The sequence below is a fragment of the Mandrillus leucophaeus genome, unplaced genomic scaffold (genome assembly GCF_000951045.1).
Source record: "Mandrillus leucophaeus isolate KB7577 unplaced genomic scaffold, Mleu.le_1.0 Scaffold571, whole genome shotgun sequence".
Taxonomy (NCBI): Eukaryota; Metazoa; Chordata; class Mammalia; order Primates; family Cercopithecidae; genus Mandrillus; species Mandrillus leucophaeus.
In genome coordinates, this window is record NW_012106153.1 from 1,382,515 (window position 1) to 1,401,002 (window position 18,488).

The following is an 18,488-nucleotide window of genomic DNA, read 5'->3' on the forward strand; positions in this document are numbered from 1 at the left end:
ACGCGCCACTGCACTCCAGCCTGAGAGACAGCAAGACCCCGTCTCAAAAAAAAAAAAAAGAAAAAATCCACCTTTTGGCCAGGCACAGTGGCTCATGCCTATAATCCCAGCACTTTGGGAACCCAAGGCAGGTGGATCAGCTAAGGTCAGGAACCTGGCCAACATGGTGAAACCCTGTCTCTACTTAAAAAAAAAAAAAAAAGCAAAAATTAGCCTGGCATGGTGGCATGCACCTGTAATCCCAGCTACTTGGGAGGCTGAGGTGGGAGAATCCCTTCAACCTGGGAAGTGGCGGTTGCAGTGAGCCAAGGTCACGCCACTGCACTCCAGCCTGGGCAACAGAGTGAAACTCCATTTAAAAAAAAAAAAAAGAAAATCAGCCGCTGAAAAAATTAAAGTTACTTTTATTGAGTCTTACTGAGGACTGCACCCTGGGAGAACGTTTCAGAGAGTCTCTGTCAGACTGCTCCAAAGCAGCATTTCAGCCCACACTTTAGATACAGAGGCAGGTGGTTCTGCATATATTCAGAAGTTATGGTCAGGCACAGTGGCTCACATCTGTAATCCCAGCACTTTTGGAGGCTGAGGCAGGTGGATTGCTTGAGCTCAGGAGTTCAAGACCAGACTGGGCAACATGGCAAAAGCCCTTCTCTACAAAAAAAACAAAAAAAATTAGCTGAGCATGGTGGCTCTTGCCTGTAGTCCCAGCTACTTGGGAGGCTGAGGTGGAAGGATCACCTGAGCCCAAGAGGTGAGCTGTGATGGTGCCACTGCACTCCAGCCTGGATGATAGAGCGAGACCTGGTCTCATTAAAAAAAAAAAAAAAGAAGAAAAAAGTTACATCAAATGTCTTCAGAAGCTACACTAGAGCAAATCTCACCAAGGTTTGGGTTCGAGGATGCACCTAGTTATGTAGATTATAGAGGCATAATCATCGGTCCTGTCAGGTGCTATCTTACGTACAGGAAAAGGCACAGCCAGGATCATTGAACTTACCTTTCCTAACAATGCAGTGATTCAAGCAAGAGGCGTGGGAGCCTGTGTTCTGCCCTGCCTGCCATCTTCAAGACATCCTTCCGTTGCGCTGCTGCTGGCCACTGAGTCAGGGCTTTGTCAGCTTCTGACAAGCAGAAAGAACAAATGTGGTTTCTTGGGATTGCAACTTGGTCTCACAGTGGCTTAGGCCAGGGAGGGAGCAGTGGACAGAGTCACAAAATAAATTTTTAGTAGCATTCACAGGTGGGTACTGGATTAGATGCAGGGCTAAGGGTAGGGGAGGAAGCCTGGGTAATGGAAGGCTGGGGGGCCAATGGAGTACTGGGAACCCTGGAAGGCCAGGTCTTGAAGGCCAGGTCTTGGGGAGAGTTAGGAGGTTGTGAATTTGGACTTGGATGCTTGTTGAAGTTGATGCACCTTGGGGACATTTGTGGGACACATAGATAGGGTCAGGGCTGAAAAAAGTGCTGGTTATGACCCGGGTCAGGGAATCTTGCCTGTAATCCCAGCAACCCAGGAGGATGAGACAGGAGGAACTCTTGAGGCCAAAATTTCGAGGCCAGAAGTTCGAGATGAGCATGGGCAACACAGCAAGACCTTGTCTCTAGAAAAGGAAAGAAAGAACGGCTGGTTGTGGAAGCCAGCCATGGCCCAGAGCTCAGCAGTGTAGGAGGAGATGGTGCGGGCCTGGGAGAGGCAGCAGGCTCAGCTGGAGAGGCAGAAGGAAAACCAAGGCAGGAGGGTGTCCTGTAAGCTGGGAGAAGGCAGAATGCGAGCGAGGCTTACTTTCTGGCTGAGGGGCCTATGGTGGGTCACTTTGGGAAACTTGGTTTTCTCCTCTGTGAAATGGGCTACACACCCACCCTTGCTCACCTCACCCACCTCACCCACCTCACCCCCCTCACCCCGTCGACGTCGAGTGAGGAGCAGCTGTGAGACGGAGGAAGCTTTGCACGGACGTGAGGACGGCTCCGGGCGCCTCTCCCCCGGGGACACCCCCGAGGAGATGGAACCCCGAGGGCACGGCGTGGCGGCCTGTGCGGGCCGCTCGCGTTAGGACCCAGAGGCTCTGGGGCTGGAGGGCGGGCGCCAGCCCCGTCGGGGGCCCGGAGGGGGACTCGGAGCGGGCCAAGGGGCGGCTCCGGCGGGCGGACTCGGAGCGGGCGGCGGAGTGACCCGGACAGGTAGGCGCGGGCCTGGCGCTCGGGGGCCCCGGGGGGCGGTCAGGGGCGTCGGCGGGTCCCCCGGCGCGGGGACGGGGGTGCCAGGCTCTCCGGGTCCCCGATCCTGGGGCGACCGCGGAGGTCCTGAACCCAGCGCCTTCAGAGCGGACGCCAGGGGGGCACCTGGAAAGTCTGGGGTTGCTCTGCAGAGAAAACGTGAATTGGGAAGGGCGGGGAGCCCGAGTTTGGGGGGAGCCAGAGGTGGGGGCGTCGGGGGATGGGACATCTTTTGTTCTCCCGGGGAGGTTGGAATGTGGCGGGTGGGGTGGGGGGCCCCGGTGGGAATGGCCGAGACAGAGACGCAGAGAGACAAAGAGAGATCAGAGACGGGAGCGCGAGGGCGCGCGGAACAAGTTTCCGCGGCTGACTGTTCCCAGCTGTGCGGCGCTGCAGCATCTGGGTTCCCCCCGCTGGGACCCCTCCCCCCTAGCTTGGCTCTGGAGCGGGCAGAGCCCTCCGTCTGAGGTCTGAGCCAGCGTCGGGGCCCCCTGTCCCCCTCCTCCCAGGACGCAGGGGAGTCGGGGTTGGGGGAGGCCGCAGCTGTGGAAGAGGCCAGAGGTGGGGGTGGGGCAGCCTCCCGGGCAGGTCCTGGCCTCCCGCACGCCCCAAAACCCCTTGGTCTAGAAGTGCTTGGAGATGTGGTCCCCTGGGAGGAGCCCATGAACTCCACACTGACTTCCCTCTTTCCTGTCTACCCGCTAGCCCGTGGGCCTCCCTCCCCCAATAAGCCTGGGTTTGGGGGCCAGTCGTAGGGAAGAAGACTCCACGCAGGGGACCAACAGGCATCCCCCAACACCTTGCAGCCCCTCATGCCCCAATTCAGCGCCTTCTGCTGAGCAGCTGGGGCTCCAACCGGCCTGACCGATGGGGAGAGGGACAACGATGGGGAGAGGGACGACGATGGGGAGAGGGGCCACGATGGGAAGAGGGGCGACGGTGGGGAGGGGGGCGACGGTGGGGAGAGGGGCGACGAAGGCTCTGGGGTCTTTTCATCCCCCTTCCATGAGGAGGTCAAGGGTTTTCAGAATGGGGTGTGGGGAGTCAGCTATCCCTCACCTCTGGGGCAGCTTGGTCCTGAGCCTCGTCTCCCCGCTCCCACTCCACCTCAGTGAGGTGCCCAAAACGCATGAGAGGGCCGGGGGTCAGGGAGGCCTCAGGATTCAGAGGAAGGAGGGAAAGACCCCATGCTTTCTCCCCTTTCCCTCCCCTCTCCCTGGATTCCCAGTGGGGAAAATAGAGCAAAGTTGGGGTTTCCAGCTAGCTTTCTGGAAAGACTTCCTGGGTTGCAGCCGGGAGGGGCCCTCCTGGAGAATGGACCCCACCCTCGCAGTCCTCCCTACAGAAGGCTGAGGGACCTGAGGTGGCCCTCCACGGAGCTGGGGCTGGATGTGGGGAACCGGAGGCTTCCCCAAGTCCCACCGAGTGGCCAGGACTGGAGGCTGGGCTCTTGAATGTCAGGATCCTAATGAAAGCCATGACCCGGTGCCCTCTCCTTCCAAATGACATACATACTTGCCTACAATGTCAGGGGGTGCGGAACCCCCAGGCCGGGTGATGTCACGGCCCCTTCAGTGCTGCCGTTCTGGAATCCAGAGGAGTCCCCTCAGACTTCACTCTAGTGTTTCCTGCTGCTGCAAATAGCCCAGGTCTCGTGAGCCTGTGATGAACACAGCCAGGTCTTGCGAGGCCTGGAGGCCTGGCAGGAGAGGAGTTTTCTGGGCGCTGGGAGCCCTGCCCGGCCTGGCCGCTGTGGGGGCCCGGCAGGCCCATGTGTATGTGGTTTTCTGCTGAGCAGGATGCTCAGGGCCCAGGGGCTAATTGGGAGCAGGTGGTGGGCTTGGCAGAAGCTGCTCAGTCCAGGCGGTGATGCCGGTTGGCCACAGCTGGGGTCCCAAGGATGGGCCTGGTTCAGCGATTCATGCGGTCAGTGCCTTGGACACCCGGGGAGGCACTGGGCCAGAGGGCTGAGCATGGGTGTGGGTGAGGACAGAATGGCCCGGGCTGGGAGCACGTTAGGAATGTCCCCTTAGTGAGCAGGGCAGGGTCCACCCTTCCCTGACTGTGTCTAGTACACACATGACACGGGGTATGCTTGTCAGGATCAGCCCTGGAGCTGGGTTGGAGGCCTTATTCCTTGTGACCTGAACACCTGGGCAGGCCAGCAGGGACTGGGATGTCCCTCCACTCCAGCCCTCCCATGCCTGGCTTCTGGGTGCCACTTTCTCCAGGGTGAAATCAGGGGATCAAAGGTGGGCTCTGCTGTCCTGGGTGCGGCCCTGGGTAGAGCTCCCACCGGTCTTTCCCCAGCTGTCCTCTCTGACACCACTCCGGCCTGCCTCTTCGTTGCCATGAGAGCTGCCTACCTCTTCCTGCTATTCCTGCCTGGTAAGTGGCTCCTGGGGCAGAGGGTAGCTCCCCTTATGTAGGGGTGGGGAGTAGGGTTAGTAGGGGGGATTAGCAGTGAGCCTGTGTCATGACTTATGGCCAGAACTCAGCTCCCCAGCTCCCAGGGCCTCCTGCCTGCTTGGACCACAGACTGGACCAGCCAACACTGGCAGCATCTGGAGGCAGCTCCCGGCCCTTCCCCCAGCCCTCCACAGCAGCAGGCAGGCAGGGCTCTGGAGGGCACGTCCCAGGCACAAGGACTCCGTGGCACAAGGCACAACGCCCCTCTGGGAGCCGATGTGCAGGAGGAGGTGCAGGGGCACCCAAGGCAGGGAGTCCGGATGCTTGGGTTCTAGATCCATTCAGGGCCCTTCAGCTCTATACAGTCTCGACCTTGGGGGGGTCCGTACTGGCCAAATGAGGAGAATCAATGAGGACCACAAAAGTCCTAGCAGGGCCAAGATTCATTCATTCAGCTGTTATGTGTTGAGTCCCTACAACGTGCCAAGTGCTGGGCTAGGCCCTGGGGATTCAGCAATGAACCAGGCAGACACATCGTTGCTCCTCATCATGCGGCCAGTCCAGGGAAGGAGGACAAACAGGAAACAAGCAGATGTGAGAAACGCCAGCATGTGCTGAGTGCTGGACGGAAATCAGCAGGAGGGCCGGTGGGCTGGGGGTGGGGCGGCCTCTCATGAGGCTGAAATTCCAGGGAAGACCTGAAGCAGCTGAGCAGGCCTCACAGGCCCAGGGAGCATCAGGTGCAAAGGCTCTGAGGGAGGCAGGAGCATGTGGAGTCCCAGGAACAGCCAGGAGGCCAGCAACAGGAAGGGGCAGGATGAGGTCAGGGAGGTGACCACGACCAGGGTGGGGAAGCGTCTTTACCATCGAAGAAGAGTCTGGATCCTCTAGGAATCTGCTTGTAGGGTCCTAGGTTCTTACAGACCTGCCCTTGTGACCCCCGCCTCACCTCCCCAGAAGCGCCTGAGGCCCCCGTTGCCCCTCCCCGTGGGGTATCCCACATGCTTTGCCTCCCCACAGCAGGCTTGCTGGCTCAGGGCCAGTACGACCTGGACCCACTGCCGCCGTTCCCTGACCACGTCCAGTACACCCACTATAGCGACCAGATCGGTAAGGGCCTTCCACCCCCAGCCCTGCCGGGTCACGGAGGCCTGGCTGCTCAGATGTGCATGGCTCAGCCAGGGACCGCACTGGACAGGCTGATGGGAACTCTGGGGGTTGGTCCCTGGCTCAGCGGGGACCTTGTTTGCCCCTGGGGCTGGGGGAGTAGCCTGACTCCCACCAATTCCACTTTCATCTTTGTTTGCAGACAGCCCAGACTACTATGATTATCAAGGTAACGGGCTGGGGGTAGGCGGGCAGCTGGGGTGGGGAGAGCCCCTGGGAGGGGTAGAGGGAGCAGACCCCCTTATCCTCCCCTGGCTGCAGAGGTGACTCCTCGGCCCTCCGAGGAACAGTTCCAGTTCCAGTCCCAGCAGCAAGTGCAACAGGAAGTCATCCCAGCCCCAACCCCAGGTAGGCGCCAGACCCTGCTCCCACCCCTGCCCCAGCTCCTGCCTCACCCCTCCCCACTCTGTCCACCCTGGGAGTGGGGGTCTGCCAGGGCTGGGAGAGGTGACTCCCCTTGCCCTGAAGATACCCCTCCCAATGATGTCTGCCTACCTCTGTCTCGACACCAGAACCAGGAAATGCGGAGGCGGAGCCCACAGAGCCTGGGCCTCTTGGTAAGGGCTTTCTTGACAGCCAGAGAAATGGAGGCACGGCCTGAAGTTGGGGTGGAGTAGGGGGCGGTGCTGGTGGGCTGGAAGTCTTTGTCCCTTGCCCATGTGGGCTGTTGGCAGTAATGTGGGCAGTATGACTGCTGTAGGCTGGCATCCCCAGGCCCCCCTAGGCAGCTCCAGGAGGTCCCACCAGTCCCCAGCGTGCCTGACTGGAGGCTAAATTGGCAGCCTAGGAAGGCCCCTGTCCTCACAGTTACTGGGGGGGGCAGGGAGTGTGCTGGGGACTTCCTGTCAGCCAGAGAGACTGGGTGGTGCCCATGTGGAGGCGAGGAAGGGCCAGGGAGCGCAGGCTGGCTGAGCGGTGCCCCTTCGGCTGCCCCAGCTGAGAGCTTGAAAGAACAAGGTGTGTGTGTGCGAGAGAATCCGTGTGCTTACCCTCGTGTGGGTTGGTGTGTGTGTTCCTATGTGGGCTTCTGTGAGCGTGGGCAGATCTGCTTGGAAGTTGGTATGGGCTTTTGTGACGATGCACGGGTGGGTGGGAATTTCTGTTGAACTTAGGCTTCTATAGTAAGTGTGGTTGTGAGTTGATACATGAATATTACAGCCCTGGTAAGTCTGACAGTGCTGCACGTGTCTACGTGGGCATGTGTAGGTATGGGTGTCTGCACGGGGCCTGAGGGTACAGGGGGGACTAGGCCCTGCGAACCAGCCTCAGGTGGGTGAGGCTGGGGGCCGCCCCCCAACTCTGGGCTCCTAGTCTGACCCCACCTGTCACCAGACTGCCGTGAGGAACAGTACCCGTGCACCCGCCTCTACTCCATACACAAGCCGTGCAAACAGTGTATCAACGAGGTCTGCTTCTACAGGTGAGCACAGGTGGGCAGCTGTCGGGAGGACTCCGGAGTTTGGGGGGCTAGAGGGCACACGGGACAGCTCTGGCCAGCCAAGGTGGGAGTTGGAGGAAAGATAGTGAGTCCTGAAGTTGAGCTCAGTTCTGTGGTTGAGCCTGAGCCAGGGACCTCCACTCCTGGACTCCAGTGCCGGGTTCTGTCTGGGCTATCCCAGTGGGGTTGGGTGGAAGTGGGGCTGAGACCTCCCGTGCCCTGTCCCTGCAGCCTCCGCCGTGTGTACGTTGTTAACAAGGAGATCTGTGTCCGTACAGTGTGTGCCCACGAGGAGCTCCTCCGAGGTAGGAAGGCCTCCTCCCCAAGACCTCCCCTACCCCCTGGTCCACTTCATTATCTGGCTACCTAGTCACCCACCTGATGTTTATTCAACACGTATTATCCACCAGGCCCACTTCCAGGACACCCTGAGCTCCCCTCCCTGCTACTTTTCATCCTCAAAACACTCCTATCACCAGAGTTGGGGGAGGGACAGCGGTTCTCATCTCCCAGCTCCACCCTGACCCCCCTCCTTCCTGCCCCTAATAGCTGACCTGTGTCGGGACAAGTTCTCCAAATGTGGCGTGATGGCCAGCAGCGGCCTATGCCATTCCGTGGCGGCCTCCTGTGCCAGGAGCTGTGGGGGCTGCTAGGGTGGTGCTGGCATCCGGAGTTCTGGCCCTCCTGGGATCTGGGGCCCTCGGGCCCTGCCTGACCTGGTGCTTTTTCCCCCATCCCCATGTTCCTTTTATTCTGTAAAAAGTTAGTGGACTGCAGCCCTGGGGGCTGCAGGCTGCGGTGCCTCAGGCCACTCCTTCAGCCTGTGGCCACCTCTGGGGCATGATGGGAGCTCCCCACTGCCTAGTGTCTGCCCCTCAGGTTGGAGGGGGCATCCCAGGCCTCTCTGTGGGACCTTGGCCCCTTACGGGCCTTCTCAGCCCCTTTTGAGGACAGACAGTCCCCCCTTCACAGTCCCCTGAGGTAGGCTACGTCCCCCCACCCCAGCTGGTCTGCTTGGATTTCCTACAGCCCCCCTGGGCATGGACCACCTTTATTTTATACAAAATTAAAAACAGTTTTTACAAAAGATCGAGTCACTTTTTCGGTAGAGAGCACAGAAGGGCCAGCCAAGTGCCCCCAACGCAGACTGTCCTGAGAGGCTCCCCACCCCTTGGAGTGAACGGTCTGCTCAGGTGCCCTGTGCTTCTGCAGTCCCAGCCCCACCTCCTCACCCACCGGCTCCAGTTCTGCCCTGCCCAGAACACTGCGTCATGACAGTGTACGTGCGCACGCGTGTTGCAGGAATTGCATGGGAGATGGAAGGCTTCAGGGACACAGCTTTCTCATGATCAGGGCTGCTTGGTGAGGACATGAGTTCCCATCACCAGAGGGACACAGTGAAGATGGGAGGCTGCCCATGGGGTTGGAGGGCATGAGATCAAGGCAGGCGGACTGACATCCAAGGCCTTTGAGAAGTTGGGGAGATGGGTGCCATTAAAAGAACAAAAACGGTGGGGTGCAGGGTCTCACACCTGTAATCCCAGCACTCAGGGAGGCCGAGGCGGGCTGATCACTTGAGGCCAGGAGTTCGAGACCAGCCTGGCCAAAGTGGTGAAACCCTGTCTCTAGTAAAAATACAAAAAAAATCAGCCAGGCGTGGTGGCGTGCGCCTGTAAACCCAGCTGCTCAGGAGGCTGAGGCACAAGAATTGCTTCAACCTGGGAGGCGGAGGTTGCAGTGAGCCAAGATCGCGCCACTGCACTCCAGCCTGGGCAGAGCAAGACTGTCTCAAAGAAAAAAAGAGGGCAAAAACGAGCAAGCCATTATAACACCTCCCTCTGACCAGCACGTGGGGCCTGGGCTCTGCGTGAAGGCTCGCACACTCCTTAACTCTGAACAGGCATATGTGGTGGATGTAATTCATATCCCCCTCTTAGAGACAGGAAAACAGCCCAGAGACATGAAGTAACCCACCCAAGGGTCCCACCCACGGGTCCACAGCTGTCAGCGGCAGTGCTGTGGCCAAATCGGGCAGCTGGACTCCAGCAGATGAGGATGAGTATTAATTTCTCCTTCAGACACTGATTGAGCACCTCCTATGTGAACTTCCCCAGTCGCCCTATGCGGTAGGTTCCCATTTTACAAATGAGCAAATTGAGGCTTTAAGAGGTTAAGCAGGCTGGGCGTGGTGGCTCATGCCTGTAATCCCAGCACTTTGGGAGGCCAAGGCAGGTGGATCACCTGAGGTCTAGAGTTTGAGACCATCCTGATCAACATGGTGAAACCCGTCTCTACTAAAAAAAAAAAAAAATACAAAAATTAGCTGGGCATGGTGGCGGGCACCTGTAATCCCAGCTACTCAGGAGGCTGTGGCAGGAAGATCACTTGAACCCGGGAGGTGGAGGTTGCAGTGAGCTGAGATCGTGCCATTGCGCTCCAGCCTGGGCGACAGCTTTGCTCAGGATCACCCAGCGGAGCCAGGCATGTTCACACCCAAACCTGCACTTGTTTGCCATGCTGCCTGGAAGGCCTGTCACTGTCCCGAGGGTGGGCTTGGATCTAAGGAGGGGCCAGAGAAAGGGGCAAGAAAGCACAGACTGGAAAGAGTCGAGCTGCCCAGGCTCGGTCCAGTCCCAGGCTTCAACAGCCCCATCTGTTCTATGCACCGGGTGACTCAGGACCCCAGAGGCCTCCCCATCTGACATCCTGTGAGGCTGGCAAGTTCCCTTCCCAACACAGGCCTCTCTGCCTCTCCCTGCCGCCTCCCCAAGCACCCCTCCCTACAGGGCCCCATCCCTCTTGCCCCAGACCCCACCTGTCTCCCCCCGACCCCGTCTCCTCCAATCATCTAGAAGAGGGACACATCTGTACAAACTTTTTAGAAAAGGAGGTCTTGTTACAAAAAACAGTTCTGAACAGTTAACATTGTAAAAAGGTATAAAAATACAGGGACTCTGAGCATTCTGAGGAATTTCCTGACACACACTCTCAACTAAGGCAGACAGATCCCTGGGAAGCCAGAGTCAGGGACTGGGCCTCTGACCCCTGCCCTGGGCCTGGCCCCTCTCCTCTTTCCCACGAACCCTTGCTCCAGGGCTGACCAGAGACGAGGGCTCTCCCCAACCCTGGCTACGGCTCAGCCCCTCAGGGAGGAACTTGTACTATCTACAGTGGCTCATCCTGGAAGAGGGAGGCTGGACTGAGGTGGGGCCTGCAGGCGATGCTGGGAAGCCTCGCCAGGCCTGGAGCTGGAGTACCCCTCCTCAGCACTGCCAGCGGAGCGCCTCCTCATCCCACCCTAGCTTGAGGCCCCCAAGGGACTGGGCTCTGGAGGGTGGGCTGTCCAAAAGGAGGGCCCTCCCCTGTCCCGGGCATAGGGCCTTTTTCCAGATGCCAGCAGGGGTTCATTTCTCTGGGGGGCCGGAGGGTGGGGAGAAGGGTGCTGAGCTCCTTCGAAGCTCCTGCTGCAACTGTCCCTTCAGTGTGGACACCTGGGGAAAAAAGGGAAGATAAGGCCAGTCAGGTCGTCAGCCTGGCTTCAGAGAAAGGAAGGCAGCTGGGAACCCAGAGGGACACAATGCCACGGTTTCAGGAAAGGTCTGACCTGACTGAGAGCCAGGGGCTGTCCTGCCCTTCTCATTTTGTTCCTTACGGCAGAGTCAGGCGTCTTCTGACTGTCGGCACCTTTCAGGGCAACTCCACCCCCATTCTTTATCCCCATCATCACTTGGGTGGGCGTGGCTCTAGCCCAGACCCAAGGGGTGGACATGTGACCCAGCCTCCAGCTGACAAGGCTGGCTCAGGCATGGTCAGGAAGGGGTGTGTGATCTGAGCAGGCCAGTGAGGGACAGCCCTGGGACTTCTGCCCCTGCGGTCTTCAGGGATGAGATTGCTGGGAGAACCTGAGGCTGGAGCTGCTGAGGACACCTGGCCACCCAGGGAGAAGGCTGCCCTGAGCATGGAGCCAGGGGGAGCAGAGCCATGGCAGGAAGGCCTTGGGCCCAGGAGCATCCCGTGGCCCCTGGTCTGGTCTTGGCTGATACCAGCGCAGAGCCAACCCCACCCTTTTCCGTTATGGGAGCCATCAACTGCCTATACCCACGAGGTCTTGACTGGGTCTCTCCCCTTCCTCCAGCCCCACACAGGATCCTGGCCCAGCCTTCTGAGGGGGCCTGCACACCTGCTCCTCCAGCCCACGCACCCTCTGGCGGTGGGCCCGCTCCCGAGCCTCCAGCGTGCGCTCAGTCTGCACCTGGGCACTGCACAGCCGCTCCACCTCCTGCTGCAGCTCCAGCTGCTGCTGCTGCGCATCTACCTCCAGCTGGGCTGGGCTGTGGCTCTGCTCCAGCACCACCACCTGCGCCTGCAGAGAGCGGCTGTGGTCAGGGTTCTGGCCCAGCGTGAGTGTGTGTGCGCATGTGTGACAGGTTGTCAGGCACCTCCCTGGGACGTGGCCAGTGCAGAGAGGGAAGGCAGGAGAGATCCTTGTGTGTCTTCCATCCTGCTGGCCCTGACAGTGAGCCTGCAAGCCCAGGGTGAGTGCACCCAATGACCCCCACTCAGGTAGGTGCATGCGCGCGCACACACACACACACACTCACACACTCAGACGTCATACACACAGGCACAAAGGCAAGCATGTAAATCCCTACCTGGACTCACACAGGTGCATGTGTATGTGCAAAGGCCCAACTCCCACATACATGAAAACGTCTGTACACAAACACATATTCACAATACCTAGACACGCCACACCATGCACAAGGTTCATGCTCCATACACAAGAATAATCACATGGGTTCTCACACTGCCGCAAGGCCACAACATACATGAACCCACAGGCTCACGTGCAAAAGGCCTTTAGTGTCTTTTCCGTACACCTTATGGAGAACCCCTCCCTCCATAGCCTGGCTGGGTCACTGGAAGGCTCAGAGCTCCTAGAGGAGGGGGTTGTGGGCCCTGGGCTGGCTGGGCCATCAGCAACACTGGGATTGCTGAGCACTCAGATTGGGGATGAAGTTGGCGTCCCGGACTGGGTGGGGTCAGACCTCCAGCTGCTGGATCTGCCTCTGCGCCTCTGCCAGCTCCAGCTCAGCTCCCGTGAGGGTGCGGTCCAGGCGGCCCTTCTCTGCGCTCAGCCGCACTGTGTCCTCGTGGCTACGAAGCTTCTCCCGCTCCACCTAGGCAGGAGAGCCAGAGGAGATCAGGGTGCCAGGAGGAGCTTACTGAGGGGGCTCGGGTTCCTGAACCCCAATGGAATAACCTAACCCCACCAGAGGCAGCACACCCTGGGGATGTGCAGTGGGATCCACCACAGCTAGGCCCCACAGGAAGTGAGGGGAGAGCCCAGGGAGCAGCCTACCTTGTCCAGCGTCCTCCTGAGGGCTACACGGTCCTTCTCCAGCCGCAGGGCTGAGCGCTCCACCTCCCGCTTCTCGGCTTCCAGCTGAGCCAGGGCGCGCTGCAGGCTGCCCAGGCGCTCCTGCAGCAGCCGCCGCTCATCTTGCAGCTTCTGGACCATGTGCAGGGCTGCAGCCTCACCCTCCTGCCGCTGCCGCAGCACCTGCAACAGAAGCCAGGCAGGCCCTGAATCCCTCTGGGCCTGAGCATACTTATCTGAAGCTTGGGGATAATGAGGCTGGCCCACTCACAGAGCAGGCGACGGTGAGGCCCACATCAGAGAATTGTCACCTGAAGCCAAACCTTTCTCTCAGAGTCTCAGTTTCTCCATCTGTATAACAGAACTATGCTCTGAATGAACCATGTTTCCTTACTGGAGGTTGCAGCAGGGTTTGGCATGAAGTTGAGATGGGTGGGAACGTCCCCACCCTATCCCAGGGCCTCACAGTCTTGGGGACAGAGGGGGCACACCCTGGCCCTCACCTCCCGTAGCTGTTGTAGCTGGCCCTCGGCCTCTACCCGCTGCAGCTCCAGGTCAGCCACCTCGCCTCGCAACGTCTGCACCTGCTCGCCCAGAGAGCTGCTTTGCTTCCGTGCCTCAGATAACGCCTGCCGGGCAGCATCCAGCCGTTCCTGGGGGACAGGGGCTGATGGTGCCAGGCTGGCCTGGGACCCCTAAGGAGTCCTCTCTATTCTGTACCTCCAGATAGGTCCACAACCCACAAAACAGGCAGTCATCTCACCTGGAGGGTGGGGTGCACACCAGACCCATCCACGGCCTATCCACTGACCTGCGTAAGGTAGGACCCACTCAGGCCCCAAATCTCCCCAATAAACCCTGCACCTGGGCCCCCCAAGTCTATACTAGTAGTCTTATCTTCTTACAGGACATACCCAGAGCCTCTTCTCATTGGCTGATGGTCTACTGGGCCCACGCCCTCCCTTCAAGCCTGCTCTCATTGGCTCCAACTGACTGCCCCATTGGCTGGCTCTTTACCAGGGCCCCCCTCCAGGCCTGCTCTTACTGGCTGACTCTCTCATTGGACCCACCCCAGCCAGACCCTGGGCCCGAGACCTGGAGCACTTGGCGGTCATGTTCACAGGCGGTCAGAGCCTTCTGTAGATGCAGGTTCTTGTCCTGGGTGCTGTTGAGGCTGGCACTGCTCTGGGCTAGGGCCTCTGTCAGGCTCCGCACCTTGTCCCGCAGGGCCCCCTCGCTTTCCTCCACCTTGGCCAGGGCCCCATTCAACCGCTCCACAGTCAGCTGCAGGGTCCCTGCCTTCACCTCGCTGTCTGCCACCTGGCAGGAGGACAGCCAGAACAATCAGGGGGCTGTTCCCATCTGGCCTCTACATCTCTGCTTCTACTGTGACCTCCACCTGGCATGCCGAATCCACTCCCTTCCCACTTCTCTCTGGGCCTCCATCATTGAGACCCTCTGTTCCTAAGAACTCCCGCTGGCTCAGCCTACTGCAACCTGGGCCCCACGTCACTGCTGGCTAATTACTCGTGCCCAGAGTGCCATCAACCTAGCTGTCTCAGACTCACTGGTCTCCTCCCTGTCCTCATTCCCCTCTCCTCTCTGCCATGGAAGAGAAAGGGTAACCACCACCACACTAAAATTTTCTATTTTTGACTTTGGTGGGTGTTCAGGCAAGGCTAGCCAAATTATTTAACATTCCAGTTAGAGCTGAGCTTCCTAGCAGTTAAGGCAAAAAGGGAAATGAGTGAAACCTACATCTCTAACTTATCCCAGATGACTCCTATGTATGCAGATTCTGTCATCAAATAGCCCTGAATTCTAATTTCGGCTCTGCCTCTTACTAGCTGTGGGATCTTGGACAATGACATCACCTCTCAGCCTCTATTTGTCCATCTGTGAAACGGGGATGTTGGTAATACTTGCCTCACAGGGTTGTTGGGGGATTGCATAGTGCCTATAAAGCTCTTGGCACAGGGCATGCAAATGTTGTGGCCGTGATTTGGAGAGGGGCCCACCTGTCTCTGCAGGGAGTCCACCCGATCCTGGAGGGCCTGGGCTTGGGCCTCGCGATCACTCAGGCCCAGGCGGCTGCGCTGCAGCTCCCCCTCAAGCGAGCGCCGCTGCAGCTCCAGCTTGACAGTGCGGCTCTCGGAGGCGTCCAGGACCTCCTTCAGGCGCCGCTTGTCGCCCTCCAGCTTTGTCTCATTGGCCTTCATCTTGCTGATCTTCTCCTGCAGGTGGCGCGGGGCTCAGGCCCAGACATCCAGTGTACCCCACAGCCCTCCCGCACACGCCCTGGGGCCTATAGGGGAAGAGTGGGGAGCAGCCTCGAAGGGTGACCTGTGTGACCTGGGGCCAGCCTGGGACCCTCTGGGGGCCTCGGTCTCCCCATGTGTTCCCAGGATGAGTGGACATGAAGATCCCAGAGCCCACCTTTCCATTTTTAGCCCAGGCCAATGGGCTGTGGAACCCAGGACTGCCCCTTCCCGCCGTCTGGCCCCATTTCATATCTGCACAGTGGGGATACTGGATTGGTCCCAGGGTACCACAACCTGGGTGCTCACAGAAGCCCTGAGGAAGGGGCTGTAGAAATGCAGATTCCGAGGCCCTTCTCCTGCCCCACTGACTCACGTGCAAACTGAGCTGAGCCCGACAGTTCTGAGGGGGCCCTGCTGTTCTAGGGTTTCAGGTTGTGATTCCCCCTCCCCTGCCCAGGGTCAGCCAGTGAAGAAGGCCTGGGGAGTGGGGATGGGACAGGAAGGCAGACTAGGGGTCCTCCAATCCCTGGTTCTATCCTAGAGACAGGGTGGATCAACAGGGGGTGTTATTAGAGCCTCCCCAGCCCCCATCCTGAGCCTGGCCCCTCTGCCACCCTGCCCACAGCCCCAGCCCTGCCCTGTCTGGGGCCCCCACTCTGGCTCCTGCCCAGCTTTGTTCCTGGCCTCCTCCCGCAGCCCCTGCGGCTGGGCCCACGGCCAGGGCTGAAGCCGCAGACACAACAATCCAGCTAAGCTCGGCCCCAGGCCAGAGGCAGGGGGTTGAGTGCGGGGCAGTAATAGAGGGACAGGCTGGGGAGGGCGGAGAGGAACTGTGGCTGCACTGTCAGCACCAGGGCCTGAGTTTCCTGCCCCAGACAGGCAGACACACACACTGGCACACGCAGCTGTCCCCCAAACACACACAAAAACCCCAGAACTACAGAGACATAAAACAGAGGCTCCCTGAGTACCACCTGTGATAACAGCCTATGCGTATCACCCTGTGAGGTAATCACTGCTCCTCCTTTTACAGATGAGATGAGGAAAACGAAAACCAGGCAGATGACAGCTCAAAGCCCAAGCTCTCTTTCTTTCTTTTCTTTCTTTCTTTCTCTCTTTTTTTTTTTTTTTTTTTGACACAGTCTTGCTCAGTCGCCCAGGCTGGAGTGCAGTGGCCCGATCTCGGCTCACTGCAAGCTCCGCCTCCCGGGTTCATGCCATTCTCCTGCCTCAGCCTCCTGAGTAGCTGGGACTACAGGCGCCCACTACCGCGCCTGGCTAATTTTTTGTATTTTTAGTAGAGACAGAGTTTCACCATATTGGCCAGGATGGTCTCGATCTCCTGGTGTCAGGTGATCCACCCGTCTCAGCCTCCCAAAGTCCAAAGGGCTGGGATTACAGGCGTGTGTGAGCCACCACGCCCAGCCTTGCTCGCTTTCTTTTCTTCTTTTTTTTTTTTCTGAGACAGGGTCTCACTCTGCCTTGCTAGAGTGCAGTGGCATGATCACAGCTCATTGCAGCCTCGACTTCCTGGGCTCCAAGTGATCCTCCCACCTCAGCCTCCCGAGTAGCTGGGACTACAGGCCCACACCACCATGCCCAGCTACTTTTTGTATTTTTCATAGAGATGGGGTTTCACCATGTTGCCCAGGCTGGTCTCAAACTCCTGGGCTCACGGGATCCACCCACCTCGACCTCCCAAAGTGCTAGGATTACAGGCATGAGCTATTGCACCTTGACCAAGCTCTTTTTTCTACAGCCAGTGACCACAAGTGACATGAGAGGATGGAGTCTGAATGTGATTTCACAGACTCACAGGCTGTGGGTTGCAGAGAGACTCAGGCAGACAGACACAGGGAGACACACGTAAGAGTTAGACAACCACTCGGGTACACAGATTCCCTGTCGCCCCCGCTGGCCCTCAGCTCACGCCCACCTGGCTGGCCCGGAGCTCGCTCTCGGTGGCCTGCAGGCTCCTCTCCAGGGTGGCTATCTGGTCCAGCGTGGCCCGGCGCTCCCGCTCACTGCGCCGCACACTCTCCTCCTGCAGCGCCATCTCCGCCTGGACCCCGCTCAGCCGCCCATCCACACTGCGCCGGGCTGCAGCCACCACCCACCCCGTCAGGCATGGCCAAGCACAGCCCCGAGACCCAAACCAGGTCACAAAATGTCCAGCCTACACTCCACCCAGTGCAGGGCCAGCCTGTCTGGACCCTTCATAGTGTGCAGGTCTGCACACAGGTGAGGCTGTCCAAGGAGGGTCCTCTTGGAGACAGCCCCGAGTCAGGTCATGGGGGCCACAGCAGGGTCAGAGGCCAGTCCCCCGTCTCCTGCCTCAACTGCCCAAAACGAGAGACCAGGGACCCCAAGGATCAGACTCACCTTCCTCACTCTCAGCCACCGCCTTCTGCAGCTGCCTGGCCCTCAAGGTTGCGTGGTCTCTCTCCGCCTCCATCTCAGCCAGCTGGCGACTCAGGGCACTGGTCTGGGTCCGAAGATCATCCTGCAGCCCCAACATGGGGGAACGAAGGAAGACCCCTGCTCTGACACCCTGCAACCCCTCCAGGGCGCTGCAGGTTCCCTATCCAGCCACGCATGCCCAGGCTTACCCGTTCTCTCTGGGCACTGCGCAGCTCCTGCAGAAATTCTCGGAGGGCCCCGCGCACAGCCTCCGGGTCCAGGTCTGGAGGAGCCGGGGAGGTGGCAGGTCCTGGAGATGGTGGCTGGGACCCAGGGCTGCATTCTAAGTTGCTGGGGCTGCTGAGCCCGTCCCCACTTCCTAGAAGAGAACACTTGCTCAGTGATGCAGGAGCCACGGGCCTCCCACGCATCTCACTCACTCCCAAATGCATCTCACTCACTGTCATCCCTGCCTTTCCCAACAGCCCTCAGAATCAAGCCCAACTTCTCTGCTATAGCTTAGGGGCCTTCTTGCCCATCCCAGCTGAAACCCTCTCACCCTTTACAAACTGGCCACCCTGCATCCCCCATGTTCTAGAACATTCTTTGTCCCAGCCCTAGGGCCTCTGTACATGCTACTCCCCCTCTCCCCATGGTGTCTCTTTGCCTGGTCCGTCCTTTAGGGCCGCCCCCTCCCTCAGAGGCCTCTCTGGCCCCAGGCTGGATTACAGTGAGCTCATCCCATCCTCAGGGGTGTCTGATGTCTGCCACCTCACCCAGACCATGAGCACCATGAGGGCTGGGCCTCGTCTCTTCCATCCACCACTGTTCCCAGGGCCCAGTGCAAGGGTGACTGCTGCATAACCTCAACGTCTCTCCATACCGAGTGCCTACTGTGCTAGGCACTTCATCTTCACGACAACTTCCTGACAGGTAAGGAACAATTTACCCTCTTCCCAGGCAAGGCTGGCACACAGCAGTTAAGTGATTTGCTTGTTCTCTTGACTGGATGTGGGGGCTCACGCCTGTAATCCCAGCACCGTGGGGTCTGAGGCAGGCGAATCACTTGAGGTCAGGAGTTCAAGACCAGCCTGGCCAACATGGTAAAACCCCATCTCTACTGAAAATACAAAAATTGGCCAGGCGCGGTGTCTCACGCCTGTAATTCCAGCACTCTGGGAGGCCAAGGCGGGCGGATCACCTGAGGTCAGGAGTT

The 18,488-nt window shown here is 59.1% G+C and overlaps 2 protein-coding genes across 4 annotated transcripts in view; one reads left to right on the plus strand and one right to left on the minus strand.

The window, feature by feature from the left end:
• Positions 1 to 1,963: 1,963 nt before the first annotated feature.
• On the plus strand, positions 1,964 to 8,318 carry MFAP2 (microfibrillar-associated protein 2). 3 transcript variants are annotated; one of them, XM_011998471.1, is made up of 9 exons: positions 2,085 to 2,181; positions 4,528 to 4,605; positions 5,647 to 5,736; positions 5,936 to 5,962; positions 6,055 to 6,141; positions 6,306 to 6,350; positions 7,126 to 7,213; positions 7,463 to 7,536; positions 7,781 to 8,318. In XM_011998471.1, exons 2-9 carry the CDS (start codon positions 4,569 to 4,571, stop codon positions 7,882 to 7,884), a joined length of 552 nt encoding a protein of 183 aa, XP_011853861.1. In that variant the 5' UTR covers positions 2,085 to 2,181; positions 4,528 to 4,568; the 3' UTR covers positions 7,885 to 8,318. The 3 variants fall into 3 exon arrangements, with proteins under 3 accessions (XP_011853863.1, XP_011853861.1, XP_011853862.1); XM_011998472.1 differs by having other exon boundaries at positions 2,096 to 2,181; positions 5,650 to 5,736; XM_011998473.1 differs by lacking the exon at positions 5,647 to 5,736 and having other exon boundaries at positions 1,964 to 2,181.
• Positions 8,319 to 10,107: 1,789 nt separating this feature from the next.
• CROCC (ciliary rootlet coiled-coil, rootletin) overlaps positions 10,108 to 18,488 on the minus strand; it is a 54,991-nt gene continuing 46,610 nt past the window's right edge. Inside the window, exons 28-35 of the mRNA XM_011998476.1 lie at positions 16,809 to 16,972; positions 14,630 to 14,845; positions 13,707 to 13,931; positions 13,115 to 13,264; positions 12,594 to 12,794; positions 12,280 to 12,411; positions 11,412 to 11,594; positions 10,108 to 10,722 (exon numbers count right to left, since the gene is read on the minus strand). Coding sequence (XP_011853866.1) covers positions 10,636 to 10,722; positions 11,412 to 11,594; positions 12,280 to 12,411; positions 12,594 to 12,794; positions 13,115 to 13,264; positions 13,707 to 13,931; positions 14,630 to 14,845; positions 16,809 to 16,972 — 1,358 coding nt within the window. The 3' untranslated portion in view covers positions 10,108 to 10,635. The remainder of the gene's footprint in view (positions 10,723 to 11,411; positions 11,595 to 12,279; positions 12,412 to 12,593; positions 12,795 to 13,114; positions 13,265 to 13,706; positions 13,932 to 14,629; positions 14,846 to 16,808; positions 16,973 to 18,488) is intronic.

What these genes read in the sequence shown, in the direction of transcription:
- MFAP2 (XM_011998471.1), top strand. Translation starts at nt 4,569, where the DNA reads ATGAGAGCTGCCTACCTCTTCCTGCTATTCCTGCCTG. An exon ending in AGACTACTATGATTATCAAG is followed by an intron (nt 5,963 to 6,054) that starts GTAACGGGCTGG and finishes CCCTGGCTGCAG; the next exon opens with AGGTGACTCCTCGGCCCTCC. An exon ending in CACAGAGCCTGGGCCTCTTG is followed by an intron (nt 6,351 to 7,125) that starts GTAAGGGCTTTC and finishes ACCTGTCACCAG; the next exon opens with ACTGCCGTGAGGAACAGTAC.